General features: G+C 43.6%; 1 protein-coding gene across 1 annotated transcript in view; it reads right to left on the reverse strand.

The window, feature by feature from the left end:
* Nucleotides 1-4,320: 4,320 nt before the first annotated feature.
* The window catches only part of LOC146080390 (acetyl-coenzyme A synthetase, cytoplasmic-like), a 43,427-nt gene continuing 35,177 nt past the window's right edge, over nt 4,321-12,570 (reverse strand). The window contains exons 15-18 of the mRNA XM_083187629.1: nt 11,072-11,140; nt 9,377-9,553; nt 7,560-7,634; nt 4,321-5,602 (exon numbers count right to left, since the gene is read on the reverse strand). Coding sequence (XP_083043755.1) covers nt 5,475-5,602; nt 7,560-7,634; nt 9,377-9,553; nt 11,072-11,140 — 449 coding nt within the window. The 3' untranslated portion in view covers nt 4,321-5,474. The remainder of the gene's footprint in view (nt 5,603-7,559; nt 7,635-9,376; nt 9,554-11,071; nt 11,141-12,570) is intronic.

A 12,570-nucleotide genomic window follows, 5' to 3' on the forward strand; every position in this document is an offset into this window, starting at 1 on the left:
AAGCTGAAATGTGCAAAAGGTTACTCATTTGAGTGCTCAGGCATTAACCCCCGTTCCACTTAGATTAGTTGGGTTTATGGTCACATGTATGTTTATATGTGCTCAACGTTCCCCATGCAGAACATGGTTAGCTCTCAGGGACTGCAGCCACCGCCAGGGTCTGCAATCTCAAGATAGGTCATTCATATGGCACGAGCTGGTAATTGCAGTTGGTTCCTTGCTGACCTGAAGGATAATATCACACAAACTATCCAGTACTCCTGACATAAATTGTTCCACAAAGGTCAACAGACAATAATGTAGGGTACACACCAGGATGACCCGCTCACGATGCACATCGTGAGCGGGTCGTCAGTGTCTCGTCCGACCCGCTCACGGTGACGCGGGGGGGCACGACCCGCTCACGATGTGCACCGTGAGCGGGTCCGATCAGATGGCGACCCGCACCCGGTTGTATGGTCGTCATTGAGATCCTACATGCAGCAGGTAGGATCTCAATAACGACCGACCGACCCACGGGACTGCGCATCGGATCGGTATCGGTCTACACCAGGACAGAAAAGGGCCCAATCACCACACAATCTACATCCAATTGGTCGGAATTGGATCTAGATTGAGGGGATCGGGCCCTAGTCGTCCTGGTGTGTACCCAGCATAAGATATGTGTGCTCCCAGGATCACTCAGATGCATGCAGTAATCCTCAATGTACAGCCTCTAGATATCACCGTTAGCGCCTGATTCAGATCTGTCCGCTAGGCGGTATATGTTTGCAGCCTAGTGAATATGTAAATGCCGCCGAATAAATGCCCGCCCCCTCCTTTCTCCCGCATACCCTCACTAGCATGCGGCTGCACGGACAAAAAAAAAATCACTTGACAGTTGCTCACCCCCTACCCACCCTGTCCGGAGCGAACGGCGAGTGTGAAACTCGCTGAAGCCGTTCGCACATGTACATATTCACGCACGCACAGACCCCAAACATCGGGGAAGTGGCCGAATTCAGTCCAATTGGCCCCTTAATCAGTAAAAGTACGTGTATATAGGGATTGTCTGGATACACCATGTACAGGTACTTTAGATAGCACCTCTTTTACTATGCCGTGTAGTGCTGTCTATAGACACTATGGTCAAATATATACATATATATAACATATATGTACGCATACTCCTCTTGATGAGATAGCATCTATCTGTGTAAGGCTGTCTCGCATGTTGTTATAAGTCAGCAGGTACCAAGGTAAAGGTAGAGATCAGCTGATTCCATCTTACATGTAACTCAGACAGTTGCCTGTGATGTACTGAGGAGTGTGAGTAAGTGTAGTGGTCATCTGCTGTATCTGCCTGACCATGTTAGACTCTGCATAACATGGCAACCAGGACCAACCCTGCAACGAGCGTACCCTGAATGAAGGATAAGTAAGTATGTAATAGTAACTATAAGGTTCTGGATTTTACAGGAAATTGACTAGATATCTATCCATGTGTGGGCACCTTTAGTGTGTCAGGCACTCTGCAGCACAGTGCTTCAAACCCAATGCTGATAAACAGACGATTCTCAGGCAGTTTGCAGTGGATTTGTGGTGGGATAGAAGCTTCAAAATTGATGCTCATCAGTTTTTAATTGAACAAAATGACTTATTTTGAATTGAACTGTAAATGTACTTCTTGTATGGCCAAATTTGGCAGAACTCCTCTCCAAGATTGGGCTGAGTGACTTTACTACCCATTGTAAAATCAGCTTTAGGAGAAGGAGGTAAAAGTAACCCCCCTGTGAGAAGCCCAATAAGTGACCCTGCATATACAGTAGTTTGAATGAAAATATGAATTGAATAAGGTAGCACGTTGTGCTTGTACAGTCTTTATTATCTGAAAAGCTTATTGTGAGCACAATATTACATATTACAATCATACAAATTTGTAATCTCTGCACTAATAGAAAATAAAAAGGTATTTTTTACATGTCAGGTAGTTTGCCCAGTCATTTAAAACATACACAACATAAAACAGAATAACAGGGGATTTAAATATATTTAACAAATTACTTCAATCTGTGCAATGATAAATATTGTGAAGGTAGAGAGAACTATTCAAGTAAATTGTCTTTCAGAAAACAGATGGGTTTAAAACCAGTAATATCCTTCCTGCCACTTTACATGCCGGACAAAATCACCACGTAACTAACACGCAGTAAAGTGGCAGTTTAGGACTTCCCGTAAGACTTTCTCATTAAAAGATATAAAAAAGAATTTCTATATCTTATTAAATATATATATATATATTTTTAACAAGAACCATTAAATTGCTGTTCCCTATAGTCAACCCTCTAAACCCAGCCATATAGGCGTAGGCAGTTGCATTGCAATAAGCCCGTATTCATGTTGCAGGTAGTTCAAGATCTAAAGCAATATCATTTCTTTATTGCAGTATTTCCATAAAAAGTCACTTTTCTGTTATAACCAATGGCGGCTCTTACATCTGCGGAGAAGAGGGGCTCCCACGATGTTGCCCCCAGCCTCAATGAACTGCTTCGGGAGCAGACCATAGAAGTGTATTGATGGTCCCGGGTCCGGTGCATGTGCAGTATTGTTCGCGGTACTGCGTATACGCAGAGCCCGTTTTTATGGGCTGCCCCACAGCAGCCCAGAGGCATCCCGGAGGGAGGGTACACCTCCCAATGGGACTGCCTTGGGTGACTGGCAGGTCGGACTTCCAATAGGAAGTCACTGCTAGTCACAGTGAAGCCAGTGCATTCTCACAGACTGCATCTGGCTTCACACAGTGGTGGACTTTACCTGGGGGGCCTGCAGCCCATAGGTAAAAATCACCACTGGTTATATAACTATATCCTAGATCGCCTAATGTGTATGGATTTTAGTCTAAAGTATTTGTACAGCAGACATCAAGTGCTTATTATTATTAATTATTATTATTTGTACAATAAGTAGAGTCTGCCTTTCTGATTATACTTAAGGAGCCCATACACGGTCCGTTGTGGACCGGCTCCGTTCTGTACTATGCGATGCGCGCTCCCGCGCATCACATAGTACGGTACAAAAAGTATGTGCTGCACATACTTTTTGTACTAGGTAATCATCGTATCGGATCGCAGTGCATGCACAATGCATGCACAAGGGATGCGATCCGATACGATGTGTGCTGTTTAATCACAGAACGGATCCGATGAACGGACCATGTATGGGGGGCTTTACTGCCAGACAGCCAAGCCATCTTCCTACCACTCGCTCATAAAAGTCACAACTGTAAATACATTTCATTTAGACCACTGATAAACAATTACATCACAACAAAAATAAAGGTACTTGTGAGTTATCCGGGCTGCCGATTTTTTCATCGCGCCCGAAATCGGGGGCATCGCGTCGGTCGTGGCCGTTATAAGGAGCCGCGACGCGATGCCCACGATTTCCCATAGACAGTAATGTTAAAAGACGCGATGGACCCGATTTCCGACACGATTTCCCATAGACAGTAATGTTAAAAGACGCGATGGACCCGATTTCCCATAGACGGCAATGTTAAAATAAAATTACAATGTGACATTGGCCAATATGTTTTTAAAAAAAATGTTTCATGGCCCCCCACCACCGTTAACGCCACCCCGCTATTGACGCCAACCCGAAGCGTGGCGAGCGCAGCGAGCCCGCGAGGGGCGGCGGTACGCGTCCTCCGACCTTTTCATGCCCTACTATCCACCAGGGCGTGGAGTGAGAATAGAATAGTGTGGCGAGCGCAGCGAGCCACCGAGCCCGAAGCGTGGCGAGCGCAGCGAGCCCCGCGAGGGGACGCGGACACCTTCACAGGTATCCGCGTGCCCTTGCGGGCTTCACAGGTGTCCGCGTCCCCTCGCCACGCTTCGGGCTCGGTGGCTCGCTGCGCTCGCCACACTATTCTATTCTCACTCCACGCCCTAGTGGATAGTAGGGCATGAAAAGGTCGGAGGACGCGTACCGCCGCCCCTCGCGGGCTCGCTGCGCTCGCCACGCTTCGGGTTGGCGTCAATAGCGGGGTGGCGTTAACGGTGGGGGGGGGCCATGAAACATTTTTTTTAAAAACATATTGCCCAATTTCACATTGTAATTTTATTTTAACATTGCTGTCTATGGGAAATTGGGTCCATCGCGTCTTTTAACATTACTGTCTATGGGAAATCGTGGGCATCGCGTCGCGGCCCCTTATAACGGCCACGACCGACGCGATGCCCCCGATATCGTGTCTTTTAACATTACTGTCTATGGGAAATCGGGGGCATCGCGTCGCGGCCCCTTATAACGGCCACGACCGACGCGATGCCCCCGATTTGGATCTAAATCGTGGGCATCGCGTCGGTCGGGTGTCCTTAAGTTAACCAAACTTAAGGACAAAATCGGCAGCCCGGATAACTCACAAGTACCAAAATAAAATACATAAAGCTACACTGGCATAAAACAACAACACTTAGAGGAGAGCTACTAAAAAAAAAAAAAATTAGTAACATATTCCCCAGATATTTCTAATTATTATAAAAAAAAGGAGAGTGCTGTATGTTCTTGAAAAAGAAAAAAAATATTTTTAAACTGCTGTTAAGTTAAATCTATAGCAACAAATAAGACATTTACTTTTATCCGTGTAGTTTACGTTACTGAAATGAAAGCAATTTTCTTAATGGTTGCTATGTGAGACAAGACAAGGGTGCTATAAGTAACATATGACCAAAAACCAAATAATCCATAGAATTGAACAGATCTCACCCTATGAGCTATATTGTCCCAATGTCCCTCTCCTCCCTGGCAGCCCACTTTGGCAGAGGAACCACATACACACACAAAAAAACTTCCCACGTGCCAAAAGTACCAATTTTCTTATTACAGTCATGGTTTTGGCATCTGAGATGGGTGTGGACTGCCAGAAAAGGGGGTGGTCTTCCAGAATGGGTGTGATTTTGGTGGGATCTGATGTGGTTGGACAGATCTGGGTCAAGGCATATTGTGACCCAATTAGCTAATTGGGAATGATGGCAGTTATGCACGCCGTGGGGACACACTGTAATTGTACAACATAAAAAGCTTTTTCACCATTTTATCACATATTACATTCACATTCATTTACTCATTACCATTTGTATCAAATTTTCTTATATTACATTTGTAGGACTTTACCACTTAAAATTCTACATTAATCAATCAATATCCATTGCTGTCAGTTTTGTTATTTAGAAAATGAATTGTATCAAAAAAAAAAAATCACAGCTTAAAAACTAATGATTTAAAAAAGAAATAAAATGCTCAAGTTACTAAATTTAAAAAATGAGTACAGGGACATAATGGACAATTCTCTATCTAGACGGAACATAACGTGGATTACTTTCCACATCAATGGATTTTCAAATATATATATATATGTACACTAAAATTTGGGTAAAAAGCATGAAAAACAGTAATTGTTCGATTGTCCTTTGTAAGCCGATACTGAAAAGTCTTCAGGCTGCAGCTTCACATCGCTGGCTGAACAAGACTTCCACTATACTCGGGTCTCCAAGAGTAGATATGTCTCCCAAATCCTTCTCATTGCGAGCAATCTGCCTGAGAACCCTCCGCATTATTTTACCTGTAAATATGAAAACAGAGTAAGGTTTCTACAGCCAGATGCAATGATTTGTATACCGCATTTTATGGGGTACTGCGATTTACTTTATTATTAATGTGAACACTAAAATGGAATTAATTAGTGGGGTACTGCAATTTATTTTATTGTTAATGAGGGCACTTAGAATTATCATACTATTGATGGAAGAATAATGCATGGGGCAACACTTTATATACATTAACATGTGGTACTGCAAGTGTCAAGTATTCACTGGTGCACATTTAAATATTTGGCTGGATTTATATCTGTACGGTACTGCACAGCTGCAGGGAAGCAGATGTGCAATACTATTTAACTAGAATACTAATACTGCAGGAGGGGGGTGCTGGATGACTCGCCGAAATCCTGGCTCTTCAACGCAGTCCACGACCCCCATAGAGGTAGAATAGAACCTGTGGTGAGCGAAGTGAGCCACTGAACCCACAGTGTGGCGAGTGCAGCAAGCTACCACCCCTGTTGGCATTCTGGTGGCCGGGATTCTGATTCTGTATACTGACCATTGGGATCCTGGCCATCAACAAATCATACCGAACCTGTAGGAGGCATCTGTAGGACAAAGATGCCTCCTGACAGAATCTGGGATTGAAATGCTGGGTTTAAAGAAGCAGCAATGGATCACCATAGCAACCATTAATCATGATGGTGTACAGCCCTCAGCCATCGGAGTAAGCCTCAGATTAAACAAAATGACTGGTGAAATTGCTCAGCCAAGGCTTGGGGGTTCTCTGTTCAAGCTCGTTGGACCCGTTCTGCAAGAATTAGAATTGGGACCCAAAATCAAGGGGCACGGGAAACATCCAGTGCAACTGTGCATTGAACGGATATTTACTACGTACAAGAATGGATCACTGTCACCTGCTCTCTCAAGGGGGCCAGGCCAAGGATTGATTGAGTACATGGACGGGAAAGTTTTAAATGTATTAATTTTTACTATGCAGTAAATTCCATACTTGACAAAGTCACACACCAAAGTACATGAAGACCTATGATTTAGTGAAACCACAGGATAATGTGGCCAAAAGACATGTACAACAATTGGCTCTTCTTAACCCCTTCCCGAAATTTGACGTACATTTACGTCATGGTCGGGATGTACTTCCTAAATGTACGTCATGACTTTAAACTGTCACCGCGTCTATAGACGCGGTGACAGAGGGACGATGTCTGCTGTCCCTGACAGCAGACATCTTCCCTCATTGCCCAGGGGGGGCAGCGATGCCCCCCCCCCCCATCGGCGATCACTGCGATTGGCTGTTCAAATGTAAACAGCCAATTGCAGCGTTTTCTGTGTTATGTGTATAATTTTGACTCTGCTGCCCCCTAGTGTCCAAAAAAAATAAAAGGAGGTTGAAATAATGATTGAAACATAAAGTATACATATGGTCTATGTTAGTTATTAACTATTTTGAGTGGTATGATTATTTGTCTCACAAGCAGAAAATTTAACATTTTGCAAATTGCAAAATGTTCAATTTTTTTACGACATTTTGGTATTTTTCACAAAAAAAAACAGACTGTATCGACCAAAATTTACCACTAACTTAAAGTACAATGTGTCACGAGAAAACAATCTCAAAATCACTGGGATAAGTAAAAGCAATAAAAAGTTATCCCCACATAAAGTGATACATGTCAGATTTGAAAAAAGGGCTCTGTCAGGAAGGATAAAACAGGCTGCGGCGGTAAGGGGTTAAAAATATGTATTTGAAATGTGAGACGCTAACACCTGTTCTATACAACTCTTAGGAGTTTGTGTTTCTTTCTGCATCTAACCTGTGACTATCTGATAGTTCTTACAACACTGACGGTCACTTGCTATGGAGAACATAGAACCAAGTTGCTCTGACCAGCAATTACCTAGAAAACAGATGGCTACCTAATATGAGACGTAATGTAACACTAAAGGACCAGGATTTACCTGATCGTGTCTTTGGCAGTCCGGGAGCATTCTGTATGAAATCTGGCGTTGCTATTGGCCCAATTTTTTCACGAACTGCAAATACAGGTATTAAGGTTTAGCGCACAAGACATTTAATTACCATAGAAACATCCCACTACAATACACCTATATGAAATACAATACTTTAGCAATGACAACTATACGTGCAATTGTATTTAGAGGAATGTTTTTCAAAAAAATGTTATATTTACATTTTTATTGCCATATTCTTTAATAAATAGGATGGGGAATGGGATACCAAAAGGGGGTAAAGGAACAGGGAGATATACACATTTGAAAATACAACAGACATTACAAAACAAGATATAGCAAGCACAGTGATGCAAGACACAAAGTTGATACAGAAAAGCGATGGATGTCCCGATAGTAGCGGCCAGACATTAACATAGCTGGCGCCGTGAAACTACACAAGTACCAAGCAAATCAGCAAATCAAAGGGTTACAGGCTGAGGAAGAACATACAGCTCCTGCGGTTTCGTATTCATAGCGGGAATAAACGGTTTGTTCAAATGGATTAATAGTGAGGACATGGGGATCGCCAGTTCTGACCGATCAAAAGTTTTGTGGCTATGAGTCTGTGGCCCATTATATATGTAGCATGCTTAGACAAGCCTCTGATATTGACCAGTGCAAATACTAGAGGGGTTAGGGGGCAGTCCTGGCGTATACCATTTGTTATTAAAAAGGGAGATCACCGCAGACCATTGACAAACGCCTTCGCCCAGGGATCGGAATACAGAAATTGAAGTGAGCGTTGCCACTAAACCCGAATTTGCAAAACACATCATATAAGATATCGCCAGTTAAGGTTTTTGACCCCTTTTGATGAAAGATGTTTTCAGGTCAATTAGAATCATACTGAACTGTAAAGGTAACGGACTATTTGTCGTAACATGGTTATTATTATAAAACATAACAAGAGGTTTCCTCTCAATGCCAGAGGGATACTGTCACTAGATAGACAAGCATTAGGTCGATTCCACAAGGTCAACATGCCTCAAGGTCAGTCCAATGATCCCATTCCATGCCAGATTGGCTCCCACTATCATGGAAGCGGGTGTGGTATATCTCACAGGCAATGTCTAGTCAGACAGTCAATAGGTTGACACCAAGAGTTAGACATGCATTAGTTAGACATTGGTAAAATATTGACATGGAAAATCAATAGGTGTACGTGGACACCGGGTAAGTGTACTGCTGTGCTCACCATGCTTTGGGCACAGTGCGATCAGCACACTATTCTATTTTCCCTCTATGCCCACTGGGATGGTACAATATTCTGTTGTCGGGATACCTTGTTGGTACTGTTTGTCTAACTTTTGTCAGTGTCTAACTTTTTGGTGCTGACCTGTTGACTGCCTGACTAGACATTGTTTGTCAGCCGTCTGGTACCCCTGGGAGGCATCAGTTACACAATAATATGATGTTTTTTCAGCCGTTTGGAACCCCATGGAAGTATCGGGTGTGGTACAGGGGTCCGACAGTTGGGATCCCGACAGTCATTAGCCCGACGTCGGGATCCCGACTGGCCGGACCCAGACAGCATGGTGAGCGCAACTAAGCCCCTTGCTACGCGAGCCACCTATTCTATTCTCCCTCTATGGGGGTCGTGGACCCCCACGAGGGAAAATAGCAGGTGGCCGTCGGGAACCTGGCTGTCAGTGTTTTGACAGTCGGGATCCCGACGTCGGGTAAATGCCTTTCGGGACTCCGTCCGGCACACGGAAGCATCAGCCACACAATAATATGGTGAATGCACAATATTTGCAGATTACCTTGTTTTTTAAGTTCTTCTGCGATCAGCTCTGTAAATTTTTTCCCATCTTTCAAAATGACAAAGCAGTAAAGACATTCTCCTTTCACGGTGTGAGGGCGGCTGACTACTGCGGCTTCCACCACCGCCGGGTGCTCTGCCAGGGCGGACTCAACCTCAGCGGTGCTTAGCAGGTGACCTACAGTACAAGAAACATTTCACACTCAAAATCCAACTGCCAAAGCATATTACAGAGGGTATGACAGGTTTAGAGAGCATGCAAATGCATTATCTGTATACAGTATACAAAATAAGTTGAGTGTTTATATTGTGGCAGACACAGCATATCTCCACAGGAGAGAAATATGGAGGATCCAGACCAGGTGTTGGTGCAGCAGCAAAAGCAAGGTTGGGTGATCAGCAGCATCTGTGATCTCCTGATATAAGGTTTCTAGGGCAAAGGGTAAAGGCTCTTGATGGTGGATTTGCTGCCCAAGCGATAGACCAGTGTGTGGGCTACAGTAGGGACCACTGGAACGTTTGCAAGATTCTGTTGCTGGATTACCTGTAAGCTGCTGCCTGCAACTGCACTTGCCTTTGGAATTTATCTGGTACTGTACGCTGTGTCTTGCTTTATAAAATAAATATGTCCTTAATACTAAATGCTTATGTGTCCGCCTTGTTGCTGCAGTCACCAAGTCCCGATCATGCTTACCAACACCGAGTGTTTTTTAATTGCGTCTTTTCCCTGAAGATGGTTATTATTCATGTTGCTATGTAAGATCCACAAGGCGAATGATTAAAATGATATGCCTTGATTCTGTATGTGACTGTGGCTGTATCTGCATATGAAATGCTATGTTAGAGGTTTCCTGGAAGACGCTGTAACTTAGCATTTCGTGTGCAGATACAGCCAGAGTCACACACAGAATATTCACATGCTGCATATCCGTTTAATCAGTCTGATTGTGCGTCTTAAGGTGCAGGCGCACTGGGTGTTTTTGCCCAGTGTGTGTATGCCGAGTGATCATGTGAAAATCGCTGGCCGGAAAATCACTCATTGCATATACACTGAGCGATTTTAAACTGACCCAATGATTTTCACGGGTGGTGAAACACTTTCCACAGTAGGGGACTGTGTAAAGTGGTTCACTTGGCAGGTAAAACAGGCCAATGAAGAGTGGAGGCCAGCGATGATGTGGGAGCGATCTTCGCCCAGCCATACATACTTGAATATTTTGAGCTCACAATGGCCTAATATGCATGGGTCTTAACTTACATAGCAAAGCAAAGAAGACACTTTTTTGGGGGGGACCCCGCACTCTGTGCTTGCTGAGTCACAAAGGAGCTGGCGACTCTTTGTGCCATGACTTACAACCTACAGTGGCTAGACCAGGAAGGATGCATCTGTATGATGTTTTCTAACTCCCCCTGTCAGGAGTTATCCATGATAGGCAGGAGCTGCTGTACTGCAAAAATGGAGTGTGAATTGGTAGGGAATGTGACAGCAGCTAAAATGGCTGTAACCGTAACTTTTTGACTTGCGCAGTAGATTCTATTAGATCCTATTCTTAAAAAAGCTGCAATAGAATATCAGAGTAACATTGGACAAACTATTAAACAAATAGTTCATAGTGAACAAATCTATTTTTGTGATTTAGTAAACACTTTACAGAAAATACAGTTAGGTACACATATAGTAAATATATACACATACCTGAAACATTCAGCATGTCATCAATCCGACCAGTAATCCAGATATATCCATCTTTGTCCCGCTTGCATCCTATTAGCCAGACAAAGTAAGAAGACAGAAAGTGTAACTGCTCCCATTGTCACAGAACACTGACAGAGCCAGCAGTCCAAAAAGCACTCTACGTTATTAGTATAGTTTGTGGTTGACTCACCTGACGTTCTTAAATCAATAGTAACTTCATTAGTGGGCAGCAAACTATGAGCCTTCCCAGGTGGCAGGGTTGCATGTGATCCATCACATGCGGTTCTTTATTTGTGCTGGATCGCATGTGACCTCTATTACTTAGCCGTGTTTGCTAATAAATTCAGTGCCCTTTTATATTTTGGACAAAAACACCATTGGACATTCCAGATTTTAAAACCTGACACTTAAACCCCCTGGTCTGAGAATTGAATGTCCTAACATTCGGCAGTATTCAATGAAGAAAATTCTCTGTGCATGGCGAGAGATTTTTTCTCTCGCCATGCACTCTCCGTGTTCCGGAGCCTCCTGCTCCCACTATTCAATGTATTTAAGACTCACCGCCACTCGCGGCGAGTCTTAACCCCAGCAGCGGACGAGCGTCCGCGGCAGGGAGCTGACAGGGAGCCGTGGGACGGTGGCATCCAGGGAGATTAAAGTCTCCCTGGATGCCCCAGAACATATGTGGAGGGTAGGGGGCCCCCCCGGGACCCAGGCAGCACAGGCTGCCCCCCCCTATAGCCAGCGGGGGACCCTGTATTCACTGCACCCGATCGTGCATATTAACGATCGGGTGCAGTGAATATATGAATATCTAATGAGCGGCTCGAGCGCTCCGGCCCCCTGCTGGCTGCACTGTGTAAAAAATTTAAAAAAAATATTATTTTTTTTATTAAATATATATTCATGTGCTATAAGCACATGAATAAAAATAACATGCCCCTTCACAGAAAAAAAAAAAAACAGATTTTTTGACACCAAAATTTAAAAAAAACACCTTTTAGATTAAAAGTTCACATTCCAGCTCTCCATCAAAAGATGGAGAATTTCTACACGGAGAGAGACCGCGAAAATCACTTAGAAAGACGGCGAATATTTCACATTGAATAGGGTGGTTCACTTTTGGAGAGCAAAATGCTCCGTCCAAGGCGAAAAAAGCAAAAATTCTCCATAAAACACGGAAAATTTTTCTCATTGAATACTGCCCATTGACTGAAGTGGGCAATTCAGTTCTCGGTGATTTCCAGTTACTGTGCTACTATTACTTTGAATGTAATCAGCCCAATAGAAAGGAAGTGTTTGTGCGAATATGAAACCACAGCCTTATCTCCAGTATCTGCAGTTCTCATAAACTCCTGAGATCTATGCAGTTTTATTTGCTCTCTTAAACAAAAGCAAATTGTATGCTTGGTTTAGTTATTCTTTAAAGTACAAGATATAAATGATCAGAGAATCAGAGAGAGCTTTGAGTCACTGACTATTGCTCATGCAGACGGTAT

This window comes from Crinia signifera, chromosome 5 (genome assembly GCF_055691185.1).
Source record: "Crinia signifera chromosome 5, ASM5569118v1, whole genome shotgun sequence".
Lineage (NCBI taxonomy): Eukaryota > Metazoa > Chordata > Amphibia > Anura > Myobatrachidae > Crinia > Crinia signifera.